Below are 25,415 nucleotides of genomic sequence, written 5' to 3' on the forward strand. Positions count from 1 at the left end.
TCTATTCTAGTATATACTTTTCTATTCTAGTATATACTTTTCTATTCTAGTATAAAATGTTCTATTCTAGTATATAATTTTCTATTCTAGTATATAATTTTCTATTCTAGTATATAATTTTCTATTCTAGTATATCATGTTCTATTCTAGTATATCATTTTCTATTCTAGTATATAATGTTCTATTCTAGTATATCATTTTCTATTCTAGTATATAATGTTCTATTCTAGTATATCATTTTCTATTCTAGTATAAAATGTTCTATTCTAGTATTATTCTAGTAATTTTCTATTTTTTGTCTCATATGGTGTGACTAGTCTAAATATACAATGGCACATTATCCCAGCAGGTTGTAGAAGCCTGTTTGTCTGGCGTATTTACTTCACACTAAAGTCGCCGTTGAATTCAAAAGGCACACGTGACCCGGACGCTAACTAAACACTGTTTTAATAAGCCCTATAGAAAACCCCCAGACTTTATAGCCTGTAAAATAACGTGTGCCTTTTTTGGTAGCCACCACTGTTGACAGTCCTATGCATAATTCACTACGTTTTCTGACACAGACATGAAGTCGGTTAACAATTCATAGAGACACGAGGGAAAAGTCTTTGTTATTATCCTGTTCCACTGAAACCCCCCAAACAATCCTGACTCCTGTCTCACATGAAAATTCTTTACTTTATTCTGTATTTCACAGGTGGCATTATCAAAGCACGTCTCTCGCTTACGCTTGTCAAAATACAGCTATAACACCCCCCCCCTCCCATCCCCCCCCCCCCCCTCGCTTCTCTGCGCTGTCCCCTATTGCTGCTCATATGACAGCTTCGGGTATAGAATATGTGATCAACAAACAGTATGAGAGGAGATATGGATATTTTTTTACAACAGAGTTTGTTCCACGGTAAGATACGTTGGTATTTAAACTACTTCCTCGCTTCATCTCCCCGTTTATTCATAAGCTGATCTGCTGTCTGTAGAATCATCAACTAGATGCTGACAAATATAGGAGATTTCTTGTAATTTATTGAAGGATATTATCTAGCAAGCTTAGCAACTTTGGTCACTTGACTTTTGTTTGACTGCTGTTACAAAGAGGCTAATAGTCTATACTCCGGCTGCGCTCTGTGGGTCCTGGACACGCTCCGTGGGTCCTGGACACGCTCCGTGGGTCCTGGACACGCTCCGTGGGTCCTGGACACGCTCCGTGGGTCCTGGACACGCTCCGTGGGTCCTGGACACGCTCCGTGGGTCCTGGACACGCTCCGTGGGTCCTGGACACGCTCCGTGTGTCCTGGACACGCTCCGTGGGTCCTGAACACGCTCCGTGGGTCCTGGACACGCTCCGTGGGTCCTGAACACGCTCCGTGGGTCCTGGACACGCTCCGTGGGTCCTGGACACGCTCCGTGGGTCCTGGACACGCTCCGTGGGTCCTGGACACGCTCCGTGGGTCCTGGACACGCTCCGTGGGTCCTGGACACGCTCCGTGGGTCCTGGACACGCTCCGTGGGTCCTGAACACGCTCCGTGGGTCCTGAACACGCTCCGTGGGTCCTGGACACGCTCCGTGGGTCCTGGACACGCTCCGTGGGTCCTGGACACGCTCCGTGGGTCCTGAACACGCTCCGTGGGTCCTGAACACGCTCTGTGTCGAGATAGCCTTACGTCTGAAATGCGCTGAATTAATTGAGGAACATACAGTGGGGCAAAAACCATAATTTGCAAATAAATTCATTAAAAATCCTACAATGTGATTTTCTGGATTTTTTTTCTCATTTTGTCTGTCATAGTTGAAGTTTACTATGATGAAAATTACAGGCCTCTCTCATATTTTTAAGTGGGTGAATTTGCACAATTGGTGGCTGACTAAATACTTTTTTGCCCCACTGTAATAACGCTCTGAATTTATGAAAAGCCTGTTTCGCAAATGACAACAATGTAACTGCCGATCAAAGATAGTTACTCTATACTCACTAAATATCAGTTTAATCTGAAGTCTTTCCATAGTGGCGCAGCCAAGCCGACTCGGGCATTAAAACCATATCATATCCACTTCTTGCCACTAGGGGGGTGCCATTTCGACATAGCACAAAATCGTACCCAATTTAAACGGCCTCGTACTCAATTCTTGCTCGTACAATATGCATATTATTCTTACTATTGGATAGAAAACACTCTCTAGTTTCTAAAACCGTTTGAATTATGTCTGTGGGTGAAACAGAACTCTTTCTGCAGCGAAATCCATGACAGGAACTGCGAAGGTCTGAAAACTAGGCTCTGCTCTCAGATCAGTTTAAAGCTCTGTATGTATCCTATGGGTCGACATGAACTGCACCCGCCTTCCCCTGGATGTCAGTAACCAATGAGAAGTGGAATGGACTTTCTACGTAGTTCTCAGAGTTTATAAAAGGCCAAGGAACGAGGGGACCTCTCTTTTCAACGCTCGCCATTACGCAAAGCAAGACCTCAGGATGGCATTTTGAAACGCTCAGTTATCGACCTTAGATATATCCGTCTGTAATTTAATTCGATATAGGTGTTAGAAACATCATAACGAAGTTATTTTAAACCGAGTTATATCAGTTTATGCGAGTATATTGCTATTTTCGGAATTTCCTTAGTATTGAGTTTGAGGATTTGGGCATGCTGTGGCCGCATAGCTACTGTTAGCTGCTACTTCCGAAGTTGAACACGACGTTTTACAACCAAGCAACAATTCTTTTGGACAAAGGACCACTTGGCCAAGATTCTGATGGAAGCTCGTCCAAAAGTAAAAGCTATTTATGATGTTATTCCGTATTTATGTGGAAAAATGTAAACGGATTTGTCCGCCATTATTGCGGCACTAGTCTGGCTGTAACGTACACTGTATGTCTAGTAACGTTAATTTTAAAAATCTAACTCAGCGGTTGCATTAATAACTAATGCATCTTTCATTTGATGTCCAACCTGTATTTTTTAGTCAAGTTTACGATTATTTATTGATTAGACTAGGTGCCTTTCCAAGATGGCGCCGGCCAGAATGCATGACCTGTTGCTTCTAATCACATTGTATAACAACGATTTGTGCTGCTAAATATGCACATTTTCGAGCAAAACCTATATGGATTGTGTAATATGATGTTACAGGACTGTCATCTGAAGAATTCTGAGAAGGTTAGTGGAAAATTATTTTATTTTGGTGGTGAATACGTTATCGCTATGTTTGGCTGGAATCAATGCTGTTGTCTGGTTTGCTATTGTGGTAAGCTAATATAACGATATATTGTGTTTTCGCTGTAAAACACTTAGAAAATCTGAAATATTGTCTTGATTCACAAGATCTGTGTCTTTCATCTGCTGCACGCTGTGTATTTTTAAGAAATGTTTTATGATGAGTAATTAGCTAATACACGATGGTCTCTGTAGTTATTCTAGTCATTTTAGTGAGAGTTGTGATGGGGGCTGCAATTGTAAACTATGATTTATACCTGAAATATGCACATTTTTCTAACAAAACCTATGCTATACAATAAATATGTTATCAGACTGTCATCTGATGAGGTTGTTTCTTGGTTAGTGGCTATTTATATCTTTATTTGGTCGAATTTGTGATAGCTACTGATGCAGTAAGAAAATGGTGGAGTTTGGGAGTGGTGTCTTTTGCTAACGTGGTTAGCTAATAGATTTACATATTTTGTCTTCCCTGTAAAACATTTTAAAAATCAGAAATGATGGCTTTATTCACAAGATCTGTATCTTTCATTTGGTGTCTTGGACTTGTGATTTCATGAACATTTTATTATATGATATCCCTGTGGCTTTAGGCTAGGCTATGCTAGTCAGCTTTTTTGATGGGGGGGATCCCGGATCCGGGTTTGTGAGGCGTTAGAGGTTAAACACCTTAAATGGGTGCTTCTGATTTTTGTGGTATTTCCTGGGACTCTCAGGATAAATGTGAATTATTAATTCACATTATTATACACTACAATACACCTCAAACTGCTCAGCTGAAACAAAAAGAGGACTGTACCAAAGATGCTTAAAAAGAAACCAAGATATTACCACCAACCTGAAACTCCTCTGCTATCTTGGGCCCGTCCAGGAAGAGTCGTGTGCTGAGGCAGTCGACGGGACCGAAGCTCCCTGTGAACTCCTTGTACTCCTCGAACACCTGAGAGAGAGCGAGAGAGCGAGAGAGAGAGAAGGACAGAGATAAAGAGAAAGAGCGTGAGAGAGAAAGGGAAAGGACAGAGAGAAAGAGAAGCGGGAATCACAGAGGACAGAGAGAGAGGACAGAGAGAAAAAATATGGGGGGACAGAGAGAAAGGGAGAAGACACAGAGAGAGGACAGAGAGAAGGACAGAGAGAAAGGGAGAAGACACAGAGAGAGGACAGAGAGAAGGACAGAGAGAAGACACAGAGAGAGGACAGAGAGAAAAGAGAGAAGGACAGAGAAAGAAGAGAGAAGAACAGTGAGAAAGAAGAGAGAAGGACAGAGAGAAAGAAGAGAGAAGGACAGAGAAAAAGAGAGAAGGACAGAGAGAAAGAAGAGAGAAGGGGAGAGGACACAGATAGAGGACAGAGAGAGGACAGAGAGAGAGAACAGAGAAAATGGGAGAGGACAGAGAGAAAGGGAGAGGACACAGAGAGAGGACACAGAGAGGGGACAGAGAGAAAGGGAGATGACACAGGGAGAGGACACAGAGAGAGGACAGAGAGAGAGGACAGAGAGAAAGGGAGATGACACAGAGAGAGGACAGAGAGAAAGGACAGAGAGAAAGGGAGATGACACAGGGAGAGGACACAGAGAGAGAGGACAGAGAGAAAGGGAGATGACAGAGAGAAAGGGAGAGGACAGAGAGAAAGGGAGAGGACACAGAGAGAGGACAGAGAGAAAGGGAGATGACACAGGGAGAAGACACAGAGAGAGGACAGAGAGAGAGGACAGAGAGAAAGGGAGATGACACAGGGAGAAGACACAGAGAGAGGACACAGAGAGAGGACAGAGATAAAGGTAGAGGACACAGGGAGAGGACACAGAGAGAGGACAGAGAGAGAGGTAGAGGAAGAAAGACATAGGATAACATGAGCATCTATTCTCACTATCATCCGTACCTGATTCAACAAATCAACAGTGTGTGTGTGTCTAATCAAATCAAATTGTATTGGTCACATACACATGGTTAGCAGATGTTAATGCGAGTGTAGCGAAATGCTTGTGCTTCTAGTTCCGACCATGCAGTAATATCTAACAAGTAATCTAACAATTCCCCAACAACTACCTAATACACACAAATGTAAAGGAATGAATAAGAATATGTACATATACATATATGAATGAGCAACGGCATAGGCAAGATGCATTAGATGGTATAGAGTACAGTATATACATATGAGATGAGTAATGTAGGGTATGTAAACATCATATAAAGTGTCATCGTTTAAAGTGGCTAGTGAAACATTTATTACATCCAATTTTTAATTATTAAAGTGGCTAGAGATTGAGTCAGTATGTTGGCAGCAGCCACTCAATGTTAGTGGTGGCTGTTTAACAGTCGGATGGCCTTGAGATAGAAGCTGTTTTTCAGTCTCTCGGTCCCAGCTTTGATGCACCTGTACTGACCTCGCCTTCTGGATGGTAGCGGGGTGAACAGGCAGTGGTTCGGGTGATTGTTGTCCTTGATGATCTTTATGGCCTTCCTGTGACATCGGGTGGTGTAGGTGTCCTGGAGGGCAGGTAGTTTGCCCCCGGTGATGCGTTGTGCAGACCTCACTATCCTCAGGAGAGCCTTGCGGTTGTGGGCGGAGCAGTTGCCGTACCAGGCGGTGATACAGCCCGACAGGATGCTCTCGATTGTGCATCTGTAAAAGTTTGAGTGTTTTCGGTAACAAGCCACATTTCTTCAGCCTACTGAGGTTGAAGAGGTGCTGTTGAGCCTTCTTCACCACACTGTCTGTGTGGGTGGACCATTTCAGTTTGTCTGTGATGTGTACGGCGAGGAACTTGAAACTTTCCACCTTCTCCACTGCTGTCCCTTCAATGTGAATAGGGGGCTGCTCCCTCTGCTGTTTCCTGAAGTCCACGATCATCTCCTTTGTTTTGTTGACATTGAGTGTGAGGTTATTTTCCTGACACCACACTCCGAGGGCCCATCACCTCCTCCCTGTAGGCCGTCTCGTCGTTGTTGGTAATCAAGCCTACCACTGTAGTGTCGTCTGCAAACTTGATGATAAAGTTGGAGGAATGCATGGCCACGCAGTCATGGGTGAACAGGGAGTACAGGAAAGGGCTGAGCACACACCCTTGTGGGGCCTCAGTGTTGAGGATCAGCGGGGTGGAGATGTTGTTTCCTACCTTCAAAACCTGGGGGGCGGCCCGTCAAAAAGTCCAGGACCCAGTTGCACAGGGAGGGGTTGAGACCCAGGGTCTCCAGCTTGATGATGAGCTTGGAGGGTACTATGGTGTTAAATACTGAGCTGTAGTCAATGAACTGCATTCTTACATAGGTATTCCTCTTGTCCAGATGGGATAGAGCTGTGTGCAGTGTGATGGCGATTGCGTCGTTTGTGGACCTATTGGGGCGGTAAGCAAATTGGAGTGGGTCCAGGGTGTCAGGTAGGGTGGAGGTGATATGGTCCTTGACTAGTCTCTCAAAGCACTTCATGATGACGGAAGTGAGTGCTACGGGGCGGTAGTCGTTTAGCTCAGTTACCTTAGCTTTCTCTGGAACAATTGTGGCCCTCTTGAAGCATGTAGGAACAGCAGACTGGGATAGGGATTGATTGAATATGTCCGTAAACACACCAGCCAGCTGGTCCGCGCATGCTCTGAGGACGCGGCTGGGAATGCCGTCTGGGCCTGCAGCCTTGCGAGGGTTAACACGTTTAAATGTTTTACTCACCTCGGCTGCAGTGAAGGAGAGCCCGCAGGTTTTGGTAGCGGGCCGTGTCAGTGGCACTGTATTGTCCTCAAAGCGAGCAAAAAAGTTATTTAGTCTGTCTGGGAGCAAGACATCCTGGTCCGCGACGGGGCTGGTTTTCTTTTTGTAATTGGTGATTGACTGTAGACCCTGCCACATACCTCTTGTGTCTGAGCTGTTGAATTGCGACTCTACTTTGTCTCTATACTGGGACTTAGCTTGTTTGATTGCTGTCTGAGGACGTGGCTAGGGATGCTGTGGTTAGGGATGCTGTCTGAGGACGTGGTTAGGGATGCTGTCTGAGGACGGGGTTAGGGATGCTGTCCGAGGACGTGGTCAGGGATGCTGTCTGAGGACGTGCTTAGGGATGCTGTCTGAGGACGGGGTTAGGGATGCTGTCTGAGGACGTGGTTAGGGATGCTGTCTGAGGACGGGGTTAGGGATGATGTGGTTAGGGATGCTGTCTGAGGACACGGTTAGGGATGCTGTCTGACGGGGTTAGGGATGCTGTCTGAGGACGTGGTTAGGGATGCTGTCTGAGGACGCGGTTGGGGATGCTGCCTGAGGACGCGGTTAGGGATGCTGTCTGACGGGGTTAGGGATGCTGTCTGAGGACGGGGTTAGGGATGCTGTCTGAGGACGTGGTTAGGGATGCTGTCTGAGGACGTGGTTAGGGATGCTGTCCGAGGGCGTGGTTAGGGATGCTGTCCGAGGACGTGGTTAGGGATGCTGTCTGAGGACGCGGTTAGGGATGCTGTCTGAGGACGCGGTTAGGGATGCTGTCTGAGGACGCGGTTAGGGATGCTGCCTGAGGACGGGGTTAGGGATGCTGTCTGAGGACGCGGTTAGGGATGCTGCCTGAGGACGCGGTTAGGGATGCTGCCTGAGGACGCGGTTAGGGATGCTGCCTGAGGACGCGGTTAGGGATGCTGTCTGAGGACGGGGTTAGGGATGCTGTCTGAGGACGGGGTTAGGGATGCTGTCTGAGGACGTGGTTAGGGATGCTGTCTGAGGACGTGGTTAGGGATGCTGTCCGAGGACGTGGTTAGGGATGCTGTCCGAGGACGCGGTTAGGGATGCTGTCTGAGGACGCGGTTAGGGATGCTGTCTGAGGACGCGGTTAGGGATGCTGTCTGATGACGCGGTTAGGGATGCTGCCTGAGGACGGGGTTAGGGATGCTGTCTGAGGACGTGGTTAGGGATGCTGCCTGAGGACGCGGTTAGGGATGCTGCCTGAGGACGCGGTTAGGGATGCTGTCTGACGGGGTTAGGGATGCTGTCTGAGGACGGGGTTAGGGATGCTGTCTGAGGACGTGGTTAGGGATGCTGTCTGAGGACGTGGTTAGGGATGCTGTCCGAGGGCGTGGTTAGGGATGCTGTCTGAGGACGTGGTTAGGGATGCTGTCTGAGGACGCGGTTAGGGATGCTGTCTGAGGACGCGGTTAGGGATGCTGTCTGAGGACGCGGTTAGGGATGCTGTCTGAGGACGCGGTTAGGGATGCTGCCTGAGGACGTGGTTAGGGATGCTGTCTGAGGACGTGGTTAGGGATGCTGGCTGAGGACGTGGTTAGGGATGCTGTCTGAGGACGTGGTTAGGGATGCTGTCTGAGGACGCGGTTAGGGATGCTGTCTGAGGACGCGGTTAGGGATGATGTCTGAGGACGCGGTTAGGGATGCTGTCTGAGGACGCGGTTAGGGATGCTGTCTGAGGACGCGGTTAGGGATGCTGTCTGAGGACGCGGTTAGGGATGCTGTCTGAAAGACGTGGTTAGGGATGCTGCCTGAGGACGTGGTTAGGGATGCTGTCTGAGGACGTGGTTAGGGATGCCGTGGTTAGGGATGCTGTCTGAGGACGTGGTTAGGGATGCTGTCTGAGGACGTGGTTAGGGATGCTGTCTGAGGACGTGGTTAGGGATGCTGTCTGAGGACGGGGTTAGGGATGCTGTCTGAGGACGTGGTTAGGGATGCTGTCCGAGGGCGTGGTTAGGGATGCTGTCTGAGGACGTGGTTAGGGATGCTGCCTGAGGACGTGGTTAGGGATGCTGTCCGAGGGCGTGGTTAGGGATGCTGTCTGAGGACGTGGTTAGGGATGCTGCCTGAGGACGTGGTTAGGGATGCTGTCTGAGGACGTGGTTAGGGATGCCGTGGTTAGGGATGCTGTCTGAGGACGTGGTTAGGGATGCTGTCTGAGGACGTGGTTAGGGATGCTGTCTGAGGACGTGGTTAGGGATGCTGTCTGAGGACGTGGTTAGGGATGCTGTCTGAGGACGTGGTTAGGGATGCTGACTGAGGACGGGGTTAGGGATGCTGCCTGAGGACGTGGTTAGGGACGCTGTCTGAGGACGTGGTTAGGGACGCTGTCTGAGGACGTGGTTAGGGATGCTGTCTGAGGACGTGGTTAGGGATGCTGTCTGAGGACGTGGTTAGGGATGCTGTCTGAGGACGTGGTTAGGGATGCTGTCTGAGGACGCGGTTAGGGATGCTGTCTGAGGACGTGGTTAGGGATGCCGTGGTTAGGGATGCTGTCTGAGGACGTGGTTAGGGATGCTGTCTGAGGACGGGGTTAGGGATGCTGTCTGAGGACGTGGTTAGGGATGCTGTCTGAGGACGTGGTTAGGGATGCTGTCTGAGGACGGGGTTAGAGATGCTGTCTGAGGACGTGGTTAGGGATGCTGTCTGGGGACGTGGTTAGGGATGCTGTCTGAGGACGGGGTTAGGGATGCTGTCTGAGGACGTGGTTAGGGATGCTGTCTGAGGACGTGGTTAGGGATGCTGTCTGAGGACGTGGTTAGGGATGCTGCCTGAGGACGTGGTTAGGGACGCTGTCTGAGGACGTGGTTAGGGATGCTGACTGAGGACGGGGTTAGGGATGCTGCCTGAGGACGTGGTTAGGGACGCTGTCTGAGGACGTGGTTAGGGACGCTGTCTGAGGACGTGGTTAGGGATGCTGTCTGAGGACATGGTTAGGGATGCTGTCTGAGGACGTGGTTAGGGATGCTGTCTGAGGACGTAGTTAGGGATGCTGCCTGAGGACGTGGTTAGGGATGCTGTCTGAGGACGTGGTTAGGGATGCTGCCTGAGGACGTGGTTAGGGATGCTGTCTGAGGACGTGGTTAGGGATGCTGTCTGAGGACGTGGTTAGGGATGCTGTCTGAGGACGTGGTTAGGGATGCCGTGGTTAGGGATGCTGTCTGAGGACGTGGTTAGGGATGCTGTCTGAGGACGTGGTTAGGGATGCTGTCTGAGGACGTGGTTAGGGATGCTGTCTGAGGACGTGGTTAGGGATGCTGACTGAGGACGGGGTTAGGGATGCTGCCTGAGGACGTGGTTAGGGACGCTGTCTGAGGACGTGGTTAGGGACGCTGTCTGAGGACGTGGTTAGGGATGCTGTCTGAGGACGTGGTTAGGGATGCTGTCTGAGGACGTGGTTAGGGATGCTGCCTGAGGACGCGGTTAGGGATGCTGCCTGAGGACGCGGTTAGGGATGCTGTCTGACGGGGTTAGGGATGCTGTCTGAGGACGGGGTTAGGGATGCTGTCTGAGGACGTGGTTAGGGATGCTGTCTGAGGACGTGGTTAGGGATGCTGTCCGAGGGCGTGGTTAGGGATGCTGTCTGAGGACGTGGTTAGGGATGCTGTCTGAGGACGCGGTTAGGGATGCTGTCTGAGGACGCGGTTAGGGATGCTGTCTGAGGACGCGGTTAGGGATGCTGTCTGAGGACGCGGTTAGGGATGCTGCCTGAGGACGTGGTTAGGGATGCTGTCTGAGGACGTGGTTAGGGATGCTGGCTGAGGACGTGGTTAGGGATGCTGTCTGAGGACGTGGTTAGGGATGCTGTCTGAGGACGCGGTTAGGGATGCTGTCTGAGGACGCGGTTAGGGATGATGTCTGAGGACGCGGTTAGGGATGCTGTCTGAGGACGCGGTTAGGGATGCTGTCTGAGGACGCGGTTAGGGATGCTGTCTGAGGACGCGGTTAGGGATGCTGTCTGAAAGACGTGGTTAGGGATGCTGCCTGAGGACGTGGTTAGGGATGCTGTCTGAGGACGTGGTTAGGGATGCCGTGGTTAGGGATGCTGTCTGAGGACGTGGTTAGGGATGCTGTCTGAGGACGTGGTTAGGGATGCTGTCTGAGGACGTGGTTAGGGATGCTGTCTGAGGACGGGGTTAGGGATGCTGTCTGAGGACGTGGTTAGGGATGCTGTCCGAGGGCGTGGTTAGGGATGCTGTCTGAGGACGTGGTTAGGGATGCTGCCTGAGGACGTGGTTAGGGATGCTGTCCGAGGGCGTGGTTAGGGATGCTGTCTGAGGACGTGGTTAGGGATGCTGCCTGAGGACGTGGTTAGGGATGCTGTCTGAGGACGTGGTTAGGGATGCCGTGGTTAGGGATGCTGTCTGAGGACGTGGTTAGGGATGCTGTCTGAGGACGTGGTTAGGGATGCTGTCTGAGGACGTGGTTAGGGATGCTGTCTGAGGACGTGGTTAGGGATGCTGTCTGAGGACGTGGTTAGGGATGCTGACTGAGGACGGGGTTAGGGATGCTGCCTGAGGACGTGGTTAGGGACGCTGTCTGAGGACGTGGTTAGGGACGCTGTCTGAGGACGTGGTTAGGGATGCTGTCTGAGGACGTGGTTAGGGATGCTGTCTGAGGACGTGGTTAGGGATGCTGTCTGAGGACGTGGTTAGGGATGCTGTCTGAGGACGCGGTTAGGGATGCTGTCTGAGGACGTGGTTAGGGATGCCGTGGTTAGGGATGCTGTCTGAGGACGTGGTTAGGGATGCTGTCTGAGGACGGGGTTAGGGATGCTGTCTGAGGACGTGGTTAGGGATGCTGTCTGAGGACGTGGTTAGGGATGCTGTCTGAGGACGGGGTTAGAGATGCTGTCTGAGGACGTGGTTAGGGATGCTGTCTGGGGACGTGGTTAGGGATGCTGTCTGAGGACGGGGTTAGGGATGCTGTCTGAGGACGTGGTTAGGGATGCTGTCTGAGGACATGGTTAGGGATGCTGTCTGAGGACGTGGTTAGGGATGCTGCCTGAGGACGTGGTTAGGGACGCTGTCTGAGGACGTGGTTAGGGATGCTGACTGAGGACGGGGTTAGGGATGCTGCCTGAGGACGTGGTTAGGGACGCTGTCTGAGGACGTGGTTAGGGACGCTGTCTGAGGACGTGGTTAGGGATGCTGTCTGAGGACATGGTTAGGGATGCTGTCTGAGGACGTGGTTAGGGATGCTGTCTGAGGACGTAGTTAGGGATGCTGCCTGAGGACGTGGTTAGGGATGCTGTCTGAGGACGTGGTTAGGGATGCTGCCTGAGGACGTGGTTAGGGATGCTGTCTGAGGACGTGGTTAGGGATGCTGTCTGAGGACGTGGTTAGGGATGCTGTCTGAGGACGTGGTTAGGGATGCCGTGGTTAGGGATGCTGTCTGAGGACGTGGTTAGGGATGCTGTCTGAGGACGTGGTTAGGGATGCTGTCTGAGGACGTGGTTAGGGATGCTGTCTGAGGACGTGGTTAGGGATGCTGACTGAGGACGGGGTTAGGGATGCTGCCTGAGGACGTGGTTAGGGACGCTGTCTGAGGACGTGGTTAGGGACGCTGTCTGAGGACGTGGTTAGGGATGCTGTCTGAGGACGTGGTTAGGGATGCTGTCTGAGGACGTGGTTAGGGATGCTGTCTGAGGGCGTGGTTAGGGATGCTGTCTGAGGGCGTGGTTAGGGATGCTGTCTGAGGACGTGGTTAGGGATGCTGTCTGAGGACGGGGTTAGGGATGCTGTCTGAGGACGTGGTTAGGGATGCTGTCTGAGGACGGGGTTAGGGATGCTGTCTGAGGACGGGGTTAGGGATGCTGTCCGAGGACGTGGTTAGGGATGCTGTCTGAGGACGCGGTTAGGGATGCTGCCTGAGGACGCGGTTAGGGATGCTGTCTGAGGACGTGGTTAGGGATGCCGTGGTTAGGGATGCTGTCTGAGGACGTGGTTAGGGATGCTGTCTGAGGACGGGGTTAGGGATGCTGTCTGAGGACGTGGTTAGGGATGCTGTCTGAGGACGTGGTTAGGGATGCTGTCTGAGGACGGGGTTAGGGATGCTGTCTGAGGACGTGGTTAGGGATGCTGTCTGAGGACGTGGTTAGGGATGCTGTCTGAGGACGGGGTTAGGGATGCTGTCTGAGGACGTGGTTAGGGATGCTGTCTGAGGACGTGGTTAGGGATGCTGTCTGAGGACGGGGTTAGGGATGCTGTCTGAGGACGTGGTTAGGGATGCTGTCTGAGGACGTGGTTAGGGATGCTGTCTGAGGACGGGGTTAGGGATGCTGTCTGAGGACGTGGTTAGGGATGCTGTCTGAGGACGTGGTTAGGGATGCTGTCTGAGGACGTGGTTAGGGATGCTGTCTGAGGACGTGGTTAGGGATGCTGTCTGAGGACGTGGTTAGGGATGCTGACTGAGGACGGGGTTAGGGATGCTGCCTGAGGACGTGGTTAGGGACGCTGTCTGAGGACGTGGTTAGGGACGCTGTCTGAGGACGTGGTTAGGGACGCTGTCTGAGGACGTGGTTAGGGATGCTGTCTGAGGACGTGGTTAGGGATGCTGTCTGAGGACGTGGTTAGGGATGCTGTCTGAGGACGTGGTTAGGGATGCTGCCTGAGGACGTGGTTAGGGATGCTGTCTGAGGACGTGGTTAGGGATGCTGCCTGAGGACGTGGTTAGGGATGCTGTCTGAGGACGTGGTTAGGGATGCTGTCTGAGGACGTGGTTAGGGATGCTGTCTTAGGACGTGGTTAGGGATGCTGTCTGAGGACGTGGTTAGGGATGCTGTCTGAGGACGTGGTTAGGGATGCTGTCTGAGGACGTGGTTAGGGATGCCGTGTGTGCGTGTGTGTGTAATATTAATATAAATATAAAATACCTTGGGATACATGGCCGCTGACATGACATCCTCCTCTGTGATGTCATCACCGTGCAGCAAACGAAGCCCGGCCTCCAGGGCATCGAAGTCCAGAGGGGGAAGGGTGGCGCCGGGACGGCCCTCGATACGGGGGAGGGATTTTAGAACCTGTGAGGGGGGAGAGGGGAGAGGAGATACAGCCATCGTAAAGACTTCGTATTGGTCATTTTACATTGCCAGAATAGTTAATTTTTTCCTCCTTTTTCGAGGACTTCATCTTCCTCGTTCTGCTGCTGTCGTCTACAATCTCAAGGACATTATGTCTCCTTTTTCTTGGTGGTGTTTTTCAAAAACGCAGAAGTGTTATAAGTTGGACATGGTTGCCGTGCCAACGTTAATTAACTGACAGTAGGCCTCCTCAATAAGAATGTGGTGTATAAAATAGAAAAAAGGAACATTCTATTGTGTTCCAGGAGTTCAAGTGTTCTAAGAAACTCCGCAGTTCCCCTGTGACGATTGGCCAATACAGGACCACCCTGGTTGATAATTGGCTAATTCAATACGTGTGTGCGCACACACACATTCCTTTATAGGAAAGGACTCGTAGTTTCGTAGTTTGGTTCTCTCTCTCTCTCTCACAGTAAAAGGAGTCAACCAGGGGTCATATGAAAGAGCGTTCCTAGAAGAGTGCATTTCTAACCAAAGCCAGTGTGCCACAACAGCAGGAGAAATTACATGGACATTCTGGAGGGCTCTCAGAGAGAGAGAGAGAGAGAGAGAGAGAGAGGTAAAGAGAGAGAGAGAGAGCCCAGAACAAAAAGACATACAAGAAAAATTACAAATCCTTGATTTAGCAGTCAAAGACTATCAGAATCCTGTGGACACCCCAATTACAGAAGAAGAATTATTGGAAAAACTATGCACTCTCCAACCCAAAAAGGCCTGTGGTGCTGATGGTATTTTAAATGAAATGATCAAATATGCAGACCACAAATTCAAATTGGCTATACTCAAACTGTAACGGTTTTCTTCCGTTGATGAAGGAGAGGACCAAAATGCAGCGCGGCTAGTGTTCAACATGTTTAATAAACAAGAGACGATAACGTGAACACTATACAAAATAACAAACGTGAAAACCGAGACAGTCCTATCTGGTGCAAAACACAAAGACAGAAGACAACCACCCACAAACCCCAAACCAAAACAAGCCACCTAAATATGATTCCCAATCAGAGACAACACAAAACACCTGCCTCTGATTGAGAACCATATTAGGCCAAACATAGAAACAGACGAACTAGACACACAACATAGAATGCCCACCCAGCTCACGTCCCGACCAACACTAAAACAAGTAAAACACACAAGAACTCTGGTCAGGACGTGACACAAACTCCTCAACATTATCCTCGATGCAGGTATTTTTCCCGATATTTGGAACCAAGGATTGATCACACACAATCTATAAAAATGGAGACAAATTTGACCCAAATAATTACAGAGGAATTTGCGTTAACAGCAACTTGGGGAAAAATCTCTGCAGTATTATAAATAGCAGTCTACATCAATCCCTTGACGAACACAACGTCCGGAGCAGAAACCAGATTGGATTTCTTAAAAATGATCGTACAACAGACCACATTTACACCCTCCACACTCTAATTGATAAACAAGTTAACCAAAACAAAGGCAAAATCTACTCGTGTTTTGTAGATTTCAAGAAAGCATTTGATTCAATTTGGCACAAAGGTATTTTTTATAAACTAATAGAAAGTGGTATTGGAGGGAAAACATATGATTTTATTAAATCAATGTACACTAAAAACAAATGTGCGGTTAAAGTTGGCAACAAGCAAACAGACTTCTTCTCTCAGGGGAGGGGAGTGAAACAGGGCAGCCCAATAAGTCCAACATTATTTAACATCTACATTAATGAATTGGCAAAAACATTAGAAGAATCAGCAGCACCTGGTATCACCCTACACAACACTGAAATCAAGTGTCTGCTGTACGCAGATGACCTGGTGCTGCTGTCTCCCACTAAAGAGGGGTTACAGCAGCACCTAGATCGTCTTCACAGGTTCTGTCAGACCTGGGCTCTGACCGTTAACCTAAAAAAAACAAATATAATGATATTCCAAAAAAGGTCCGGAAATAAGGATGACAAATATAAATTCTATTTGGACACAGTTCTATTAGAACACACCAAAAACTACACATATCTAGGACTAAATATCAGCAACACAGGTAGCTTTCACATGGCTGTGAATGAGCTGAGAGACAAAGCAAGAAGAGCATTCTATGCCATTAAAAGGAACATCAAAATTGAAATTCCAATTAGAATCTGGCTCAAAATGTTTCAATCAGTTATAGAACCAATTGCTCTATATGGCAGTGAAGTATGGGGTCCACTCTCTAATAATGCATTTACTAAATGGGACAAACATCCAATTGAAATATTGCATGCAGAGTTTTGCAAGACCATATTGCAAGTACAAAGAAAAACTCCAAATAACTCATGTAGGGCAGAATTGGGCCAATACCCCCTCCTCATAAAAAATAGAAAAAAGAGCCATCAAATTTTACAACCATCTAAAAACAAGTGACCCCAAAACATTCCATCACAAAGCTTTACAATGTCAAGAGATGAAACCAGAGAAGAGTCGCCTCAGCCAGCTGGTTCTGAGGCTCAGTTCACCAACCCAAACCAACCCCATAGAGCCTCGGGACAGCCCTCAGAAAATCTGGCCCAACCAAATCATCACAAAACAAAAAGAAAAATATATCACCTATTGGAAAGACACCACAAAAAATCAAAGTAAACTTCAATGCTATTTGGCTCTAAATAGACAGTACATGGTGGCAGACTATCTGACCACTGTGACTGATAGAAAACTGAGGAAAACATTGACTAGGTACAGACTCAGTGAGCACAGTCTGGCAATAGAGACCGGTCGTCACAGACAAACCTGGCTGCCCAGAGAGGACAGGCTGTGCTCACTCTGCTCCAGGGGAGAGGTAAAGACAGAGCTGCATTTCCTATTACACTGTGAAAAATACTCAGACCTAAGAGAATATTTTTTTCCCAAAGTTATAATTCAATACAAAGAATTTGAAACTATAAAAGATGAAGAAAAAATCAAATATTTATTGGGTGAAAAGCCCAAATGTGCAGTTTTGGCAGCCAAATATGTGTCCTCCTGCCACAACCTGAGGGACAGCCAGTGAAAAGTGCAAAGTAATGTTGATAATATTTCCCATCGTGTTTTGTTTTGTCTTTCATACCAGGTCATGTGTCTTCTCAGTCATGTTGACACTGGTCTACTACTGTTGCTTTAATGTATTGTTGTTCTGATTAATATTGTTGTTGTAGTTGTTGTTAATGGTGATCCCATGTCCACTACTACTATTATTATTGCTGTTGGTCCCACCATTTATTTATATATAAATATATATATATTTTGTATATATATACATATATATTTGATTTGTATTTTGTCAAAGTCAATTGAATTGAATTAAAATTGAATTGAGAGAGAGAGAGAGAGGTAGAGAGAGAGAGAGGTAGAGAGAGAGAGAGAGAGAGAGAGAGAGAGAGAGAGAGAGACAGAGAGAGACAGAGAGAGACAGAGAGAGACAGAGAGAGAGGACAACAGCATATACGTAAGGATGATTAGATTGATCTCCATTACCCAACGGAGACATCTAGTTTAACAATGTGTGGGATTGTGTAGAGTGTGTGTTAATGTCTGTGTGTTAATGTGTGTGTGTGTACCTATCTATCAGTTAAACATGTATATACAGACACAGATTAGTATGCTAGGAAATTAGTATGCTAGGAAATTAGTATGCTAGGAAATTAGTATGCTAGGAAATTAGTATGCTATGCAATTAGTATGCTATGCAATTAGTATGCTAGGAAATTAGTATGCTATGCAATTAGTATGCTAGGCAATTAGTATGCTAGGAAATTAGTATGCTAGGAAATTAGTATGCTAGGAAATTAGTATGCTATGCAATTAGTATGCTAGGAAATTAGTATGCTATGCAATTAGTATGCTAGGAAATTAGTATGCTAGGAAATTAGTATGCTAGGAAATTAGTATGCTATGCAATTAGTATGCTAGGAAATTAGTATGCTATGCAATTAGTATGCTAGGAAATTAGTATGCTATGCAATTAGTATGCTAGGAAATTAGTATGCTAGGAAATTAGTATGCTATGCAATTAGTATGCTAGGAAATTAGCCAGAAGAGTTAAGCGTGTGTTTGAAATAACAACATAACATATGTTAAAAACCTCTAAAAGAGTTGATCTATGGGGATCCTCACTCAGGCTTCACTGATTGTCCCTCACTGGGGTGTGTATTATAATCTGAGAACAGTTTGCTTTGATGATCTAGGGGCAATCTGGGATTAGTACATTCCCATGTTTGGACTTTTAAATGAATTATATATTCTTGAAGATATAGTTTATGAATGCCTCATGAGCTTGTGTAAAGTAGTTTTACCCAGAACCCCAAATATACATATATATATAAACATATACACAACTATACTGTATACTGTATATAACAACTATACTATGGCAAAGTAAATACAATATAGCAAGTAAAACACTGGAATGGTAGATTTGCAGTGGAAGAATGTGCAAAGTGGAAATAGAAATAACGGGGTGCAAAGGAGCAAAATAAATAAATACAGTAGGGGAAGCGGTAGTTGTTTGGGCTAAATTATAGATGGGCTATGTACAGGTGCAGTAATCTGTGAGCTGCTCTGAAAGCTGGTGCTTAAAGCAAGTGAGGGAGATAAGTGTTTCCAGCTTCAGAGATTTTTGTAGTTCGTTCCAGTCATTGGCAGCAGAGAACTGGAAGGAGAGGCGGCCAAAGGAAGAGTTGGTTTTGGGGGTGACCAGAGAGATATACCTGTTGGAGCGCGTGCTACAGGTGGGTTCTGCTATGGTGACCAGTGACCTGAGATAAGGGGAGACTTTACCTAGCAGGGTCTTGTAGATGACCGGGAGCCAGTGGGTTTGGCGACGAGTATGAAGCGAGGGCCAACCAACGAGAGTGTACAGGTCGCAATGGTGGGTAGTGTATGGGGCTTTGGTGACAAAACGGATGGCACTGTGATAGACTGCATCCAGTTTGCAGAGTAAAGTGTTGGAGGCTATTTTGTAAATGACATCTTCACTATTATTCTACAATGTAGAAAATAGTACAAATAAAGTAAAATTCATGAATAAGTAGGTGTGTAGGAGTAGGTGTGTAGGAGTAGGTGTGTAGGAGTAGGTGTGTAGGAGTAGGTGTGTAGGAGTAGGTGTGTAGGAGTAGGTGTGTAGGAGTAGGTGTGTAGGAGTAGGTGTGTAGGTGTGTAGGAGTAGGTGTGTAGGTGTGTAGGAGTAGGTGTGTAGGTGTGTAGGAGTAGGTGTGTAGGTGTGTAGGAGTAGGTGTGTAGGAGTAGGTGTGTAGGAGGTGTGTAGGAGTAGGTGTGTAGGTGTGTAGGAGTAGGTGTGTAGGTGTGTAGGAGTAGGTGTGTAGGTGTGTAGGAGTAGGTGTGTAGGTGTGTAGGAGTAGGTGTGTAGGAGTAGGTGTGTAGGAGTAGGTGTGTAGGTGTGTAGGAGTAGGTGTGTAGGTGTGTAGGAGTAGGTGTGTAGGAGTAGGTGTGTAGGAGTAGGTGTGTAGGAGTAGGTGTGTAGGAGTAGGTGTGTCCAACCTTTTGACTGGTACTGTATAGATATGTTTAAAAAATAAGTTTTCCTTTACTATGTTCCTCTAACCCTACCGCCCCTCTCCTAATTGTAGTAAACTAATGGACAACAACACTTTGGCTTCTTCTTCCAGCTTATACGAACTATATACATTTTACAGACATAGTATATTTTACATTAGTTATCTTTTTATCAGTTCCACCTTTTAGCTCCACTCAACCCTGAGGTGTGGTGTTTTCACAAAAAGTTCTAAAACTTTCGATTCTCATAGTTACTAAAGATTGTAAATTAAAGACAAATATTTTTTTTGCTAAGAGTATTACTGTCACGCCCTGAACATAGTAAGCTGTTTTTTCTCTGTGTTGGGGTTGGGGCGTGATGGTGACTTGGGTGGGTTATCTAGGTGTATTTGTATGTCTATGGTGGCCTGATATGGTTCCCAATCAGAGACAGCTGTTTATCGTTGTCTCTGATTGGGGATCATATTTAGGCAGCCATTTCCCTTTTGTGTTTGTGCGATCTTGACTATGTTTAGTTGCCTGTCTGCACTATTTTGTACAGCTTCACGTTTCATTTGGTTTGTTGTTTTTGTTCAGTGAGTTTCGGTTTATTAAAAACATGTGGAACTCTACTCACGCTGCGCCTTGGTCTCACTCATACAACGAATGTGACAATTACTATATTACTGAATGAGAGTATTACTATATTACTGAATGAGAGCATTACTATATTACTGAATGAGAGTATTACTATATTACTGAATGCGAGTATTACTATATTACTGAATGAGAGTATTACTATATTACTGAATACGAGTATTACTATATTACTGAATGAGAGTATTACTATATTACTGAATGAGAGTATTACTATATTACTGAATGAGAGCATTACTATATTACTGAATGAGAGTATTACTATATTACTGAATGAGAGTATTACTATATTACCGAATGAGAGTATTACTATATTACTGAATGAGAGTATTACTATATTACTGAATGAGAGTATTACTATATTACTGAATGAGAGTATTACTATATTACTGAATGAGAGTATTACTATATTACTGAATGAGAGTATTACTATATTACCGAATGAGAGTATTACTATATTACCGAATGAGAGTATTACTATATTACTGAATGAGAGTATTACTATATTACTGAATGAGAGTATTACTATATTACTGAATGAGAGTATTACTATATTACTGAATGAGAGTATTACTATATTACTGAATGAGAGTATTACTATATTACTGAATGAGAGTATTACTATATTACTGAATGAGAGTATTACTATATTACTGAATGAGAGCATTACTATATTACTGAATGAGAGTATTACTATATTACTGAATGAGAGTATTACTATATTACCGAATGAGAGTATTACTATATTACTGAATGAGAGTATTACTATATTACTGAATGAGAGTATTACTATATTACTGAATGAGAGTATTACTATATTACTGAATGAGAGTATTACTATATTACTGAATGAGAGTATTACTATATTACTGAATGAGAGTATTACTATATTACTGAATGAGAGTATTACTATATTACTGAATGAGAGCATTACTATATTACTGAATGAGAGTATTACTATATTACTGAATGAGAGTATTACTATATTACCGAATGAGAGTATTACTATATTACCGAATGAGAGTATTACTATATTACTGAATGAGAGTATTACTATATTACTGAATGAGAGTATTACTATATTACTGAATGAGAGTATTACTATATTACTGAATGAGAGTATTACTATATTACTGAATGGGAGCATTACTATATTACTGAATGAGAGCATTACTATATTACTGAATGCGAGCATTACTATATTACTGAATGCGAGTATTACTATATTACTGAATGCGAGTATTACTATATTTCTGAATGCGAGTATTACTATATTACTGAATGAGAGTATTACTATATTACTGAATGCGAGTATTACTATATTACCGAATGAGAGTATTACTATATTACCGAATGAGAGTATTACTATATTACTGAATGAGAGTATTACTATATTACTGAATGCGAGTATTACTATATTACTGAATGAGAGTATTACTATATTACTGAAATTGAGTATTACTATATTACCGAATGAGAGTATTACTATATTACCGAATGAGAGTATTACTATATTACCGAATGAGAGTATTAATATATTACCGAATGAGAGTATTACTATATTACCGAATGAGAGTATTACTATATTACCGAATGAGAGTATTACTATATTACTGAATGAGAGTATTACTGAATGAGAGTATTACTATATTACCGAATGAGAGTATTACTATATTACTGAATGAGAGTATTACTATATTACCGAATGAGAGTATTACTATATTACTGAATGAGAGTATTACTATATTACTGAATGAGAGTATTACTATATTACTGAATGAGAGTATTACTATATTACTGAATGAGAGTATTACTGAATGAGAGTATTACTATATTACCGAATGAGAGTATTACTATATTACTGAATGAGAGTATTACTATATTACTGAATGAGAGTATTACTATATTACTGAATGAGAGTATTACTATATTACTGAATGAGAGTATTACTATATTACTGAATGAGAGTATTACTATATTACTGAATGAGAGTATTACTATATTACTGAATGACTTTTCAGATCTGCAGAGTTATCTCCAGGTAAATGTTGTAATTCTATTCTCCCAAATATATATATATATATATATACCTATATATATATACCATATATACCTGTATATATATATACCATTCTATTGGTTGCAAGAATTTTTGTTTTAATAAAATAAATTGAAAAACTCAAAGTTTTGGATCTGGTGTCGTTTTTACGTATCAGTTCATTAAAATATCAAACCAAATATTTTGCAGTCTGTATGGCACAGCTGTCGATTTGGTGGTCCTTAAATGAAGCTGGTATACTTTATAATTCATCCCAATTTTCTTTAACCAATGTTGGTCTTTAATTCAGGGCCGACAGACAAGTTCCTTCCTTTCTCCCCCTTTCCACTTGACTCATCCATTTTTGTGGTAATTCTGTATTTAGTTGGTCGCGGCACCATAGGTGATATTCCACCTTCCTGGTTGGTTTGATCCATCCTGTCTGGTTGGTTTGTTCCATCCTGCCTGGTTGGTTTGCTCCATCCTGCCTGGTTGGTTTGTTCCATCCTGCCTGGTTGGTTTGTTCTATCCTGCCTGGTTGGTTTGATCCATCCTGACTGGTTGGTTTGCTCCATCCTGCCTGGTTGGTTTGATCCATCCTGCCTGGTTGGTTTGCTCCATCCTGCCTGGTTGGTTTGTTCTATCCTGCCTGGTTGGTTTGTTCTATCCTGCCTGGTTGGTTTGTTCTATCCTACCTGGTTGGTTTGTTTCATCCTGACTGGTTGGTTTGCTCCATCCTGACTGGTTGGTTTGTTGCATCCTGTCTGGTTGGTTTGCTCCATCTTGCCTGGTAGGTTTGCTCCATCTTGCCTGGTTGGTTTGTTCCATCCTGCCTGGTTGGTTTGTTCCATCCTGACTGGTTGGTTTGCTCCATCTTGCCTGGTTGGTTTGTTCCATCCTGCCTGGTTGGTTTGTTCCATCCTGACAGGTTGGTTTGCTCCATCCTGCCTGGTTGGTTTGTTGCATCCTGCCTGGTTGGTTTGTTGCATCCTGCCTGGTTGGCTACTCTGGTTATTTTGCTCTACATCAACCTCTGTTTGAGGAGCCCCTCGCTGCACCATAGGTGATATTCCACCCAGTACTCTGTACACCACGGTCTCTCCAACCCTGTCCCTGCAGCTACCCAGTACTCTGTACACCACGGTCTCTCCAACCCTGTTCCTGCAGCTACCCGGTACTCTGTACACCATAGTCTCCTTAACCTTGTCCCTGCAGCTACCCGGTACTCTGTACACCATAGTCTCCTTAACCTTGTCCCTGCAGCTACCCAGTACTCTGTACACCATGGTCTCTCCAGCCCTGTCCCTGCAGCTACCCAGTACTCTGTACACCACGGTCTCCTTAACCTTGTCCCTGCAGCTACCCAGTACTCTGTACTCCATGGTCTCCTTAACCCTGTCCCTGCAGCTACCCAGTACTCTGTACTCCATGGTCTCCTTAACCTTGTCCCTGCAGCTACCCAGTACTCTGTACGCCATGGTCTCCTTAACCCTGTTCCTGCAGCTACCCAGTACTCTGTACGCCATGGTCTCCTTAACCCTGTTCCTGCAGCTACCCAGTACTCTGTACACCATGGTCTCCTTAACCTTGTCCCTGCAGCTACCCAGTACTCTGTACGCCATGGTCTCCTTAACCCTGTTCCTGCAGCTACCCGGTACTCTGTACTCCATGGTCTCCTTAACCTTGTCCCTGCAGCTACCCGGTACTCTGTACACCATGGTCTCTCCAACCCTGTCCCTGCAGCTACCCAGTACTCTGTACACCATGGTCTCTCCAGCCCTGTCCCTGCAGCTACCCGGTACTCTGTACGCCATGGTCTCCTTAACCCTGTTCCTGCAGCTACCCAGTACTCTGTACTCCATGGTCTCTCCAACCCTGTTCCTGCAGCTACCCAGTACTCTGTACTCCATGGTCTCTCCAACCCTGTTCCTGCAGCTACCCAGTACTCTGTACTCCATGGTCTCTCCAACCCTGTTCCTGCAGCTACCCAGTACTCTGTACTCCATGGTCTCTCCAACCCTGTTCCTGCAGCTACCCCAGTACTCTGTACTCCATGGTCTCTCCTTAACCCTGTTCCTGCAGCTACCCAGTACTCTGTACTCCATGGTCTCTCCAACCCTGTTCTTGCAGCTACCCAGTACTCTGTACACCATGGTCTCTCCAACCCTGTTCCTGCAGCTACCCAGTACTCTGTACTCCATGGTCTCTCCAACCCTGTTCCTGCAGCTACCCAGTACTCTGTACACCACGGTCTCTCCAGCCCTGTTCCTGCAGCTACCCAGTACTCTGTACTCCATGGTCTCCTTAACCCTGTTCCTGCAGCTACCCGGTACTCTGTACTCCATGGTCTCTCCAACCCTGTTCCTGCAGCTACCCAGTACTCTGTACTCCATGGTCTCTCCAACCCTGTTCCTACAGCTACCCAGTACTCTGTACACCATGGTCTCTCCAACCCTGTTCCTGCAGCTACCCAGTACTCTGTACACCATGGTCTCTCCAACCCTGTCCCTGCAGCTACCCGGTACTCTGTACACCACGATCTCTCCAACCTTGTCCCTGCAGCTACCCGGTACTCTGTACACCACGGTCTCTCCAACCCTGTTCCTGCAGCTACCCAGTACTCTGTACACCATGGTCTCTCCAACCCTGTTCCTGCAGCTACCCAGTACTCTGTACACCACGGTCTCTCCAACCCTGTTCCTGCAGCTACCCAGTACTCTGTACTCCATGGTCTCTCCAACCCTGTTCCTGCAGCTACCCAGTACTCTGTACACCACGGTCTCTCCAACCCTGTTCCTGCAGCTACCCAGTACTCTGTACACCACGGTCTCTCCAACCCTGTTCCTGCAGCTACCCAGTACTCTGTACTCCATGGTGTCTCCAACCCTGTTCCTGCAGCTACCCAGTACTCTGTACACCACGGTCTCTCCAACCCTGTTCCTGCAGCTACCCAGTACTCTGTACTCCATGGTCTCTCCAACCCTGTTCCTGCAGCTACCCAGTACTCTGTACTCCATGGTCTCCAACCCTGTTCCTGTAGCTACCCAGTACTCTGTACTCCATGGTCTCTTCAACCCTGTTCCTGTAGCTACCCGCTTCTTCATTTGGGAAATCAAGTGAAATCTTTTCGGGTAACATCGATAGTAACATGTTTTCACAACAAAACATGTTTAATTAAAGTGTTGACAGCCCCTCTCTGTGTTCTGGAGAAAGGAATGAAGGAGAGAGAG

The 25,415-nt window shown here is 46.2% G+C and overlaps 1 protein-coding gene across 1 annotated transcript in view; it reads right to left on the reverse strand.

Moving 5' to 3' along the window:
• Positions 1–785: 785 nt before the first annotated feature.
• Positions 786–25,415, reverse strand: part of LOC120036917 — a gene marked incomplete at its 5' end in the record, with an annotated part of 43,982 nt that continues 19,352 nt past the window's right edge. Inside the window, 3 exons of the mRNA XM_038983209.1 lie at positions 786–1,642; positions 4,049–4,150; positions 13,804–13,950. Coding sequence (XP_038839137.1) covers positions 1,097–1,642; positions 4,049–4,150; positions 13,804–13,950 — 795 coding nt within the window. The remainder of the gene's footprint in view (positions 1,643–4,048; positions 4,151–13,803; positions 13,951–25,415) is intronic.

The sequence above is a fragment of the Salvelinus namaycush genome, unplaced genomic scaffold (genome assembly GCF_016432855.1).
Source record: "Salvelinus namaycush isolate Seneca unplaced genomic scaffold, SaNama_1.0 Scaffold1517, whole genome shotgun sequence".
In the NCBI taxonomy this organism is placed as follows: Eukaryota; Metazoa; Chordata; class Actinopteri; order Salmoniformes; family Salmonidae; genus Salvelinus; species Salvelinus namaycush.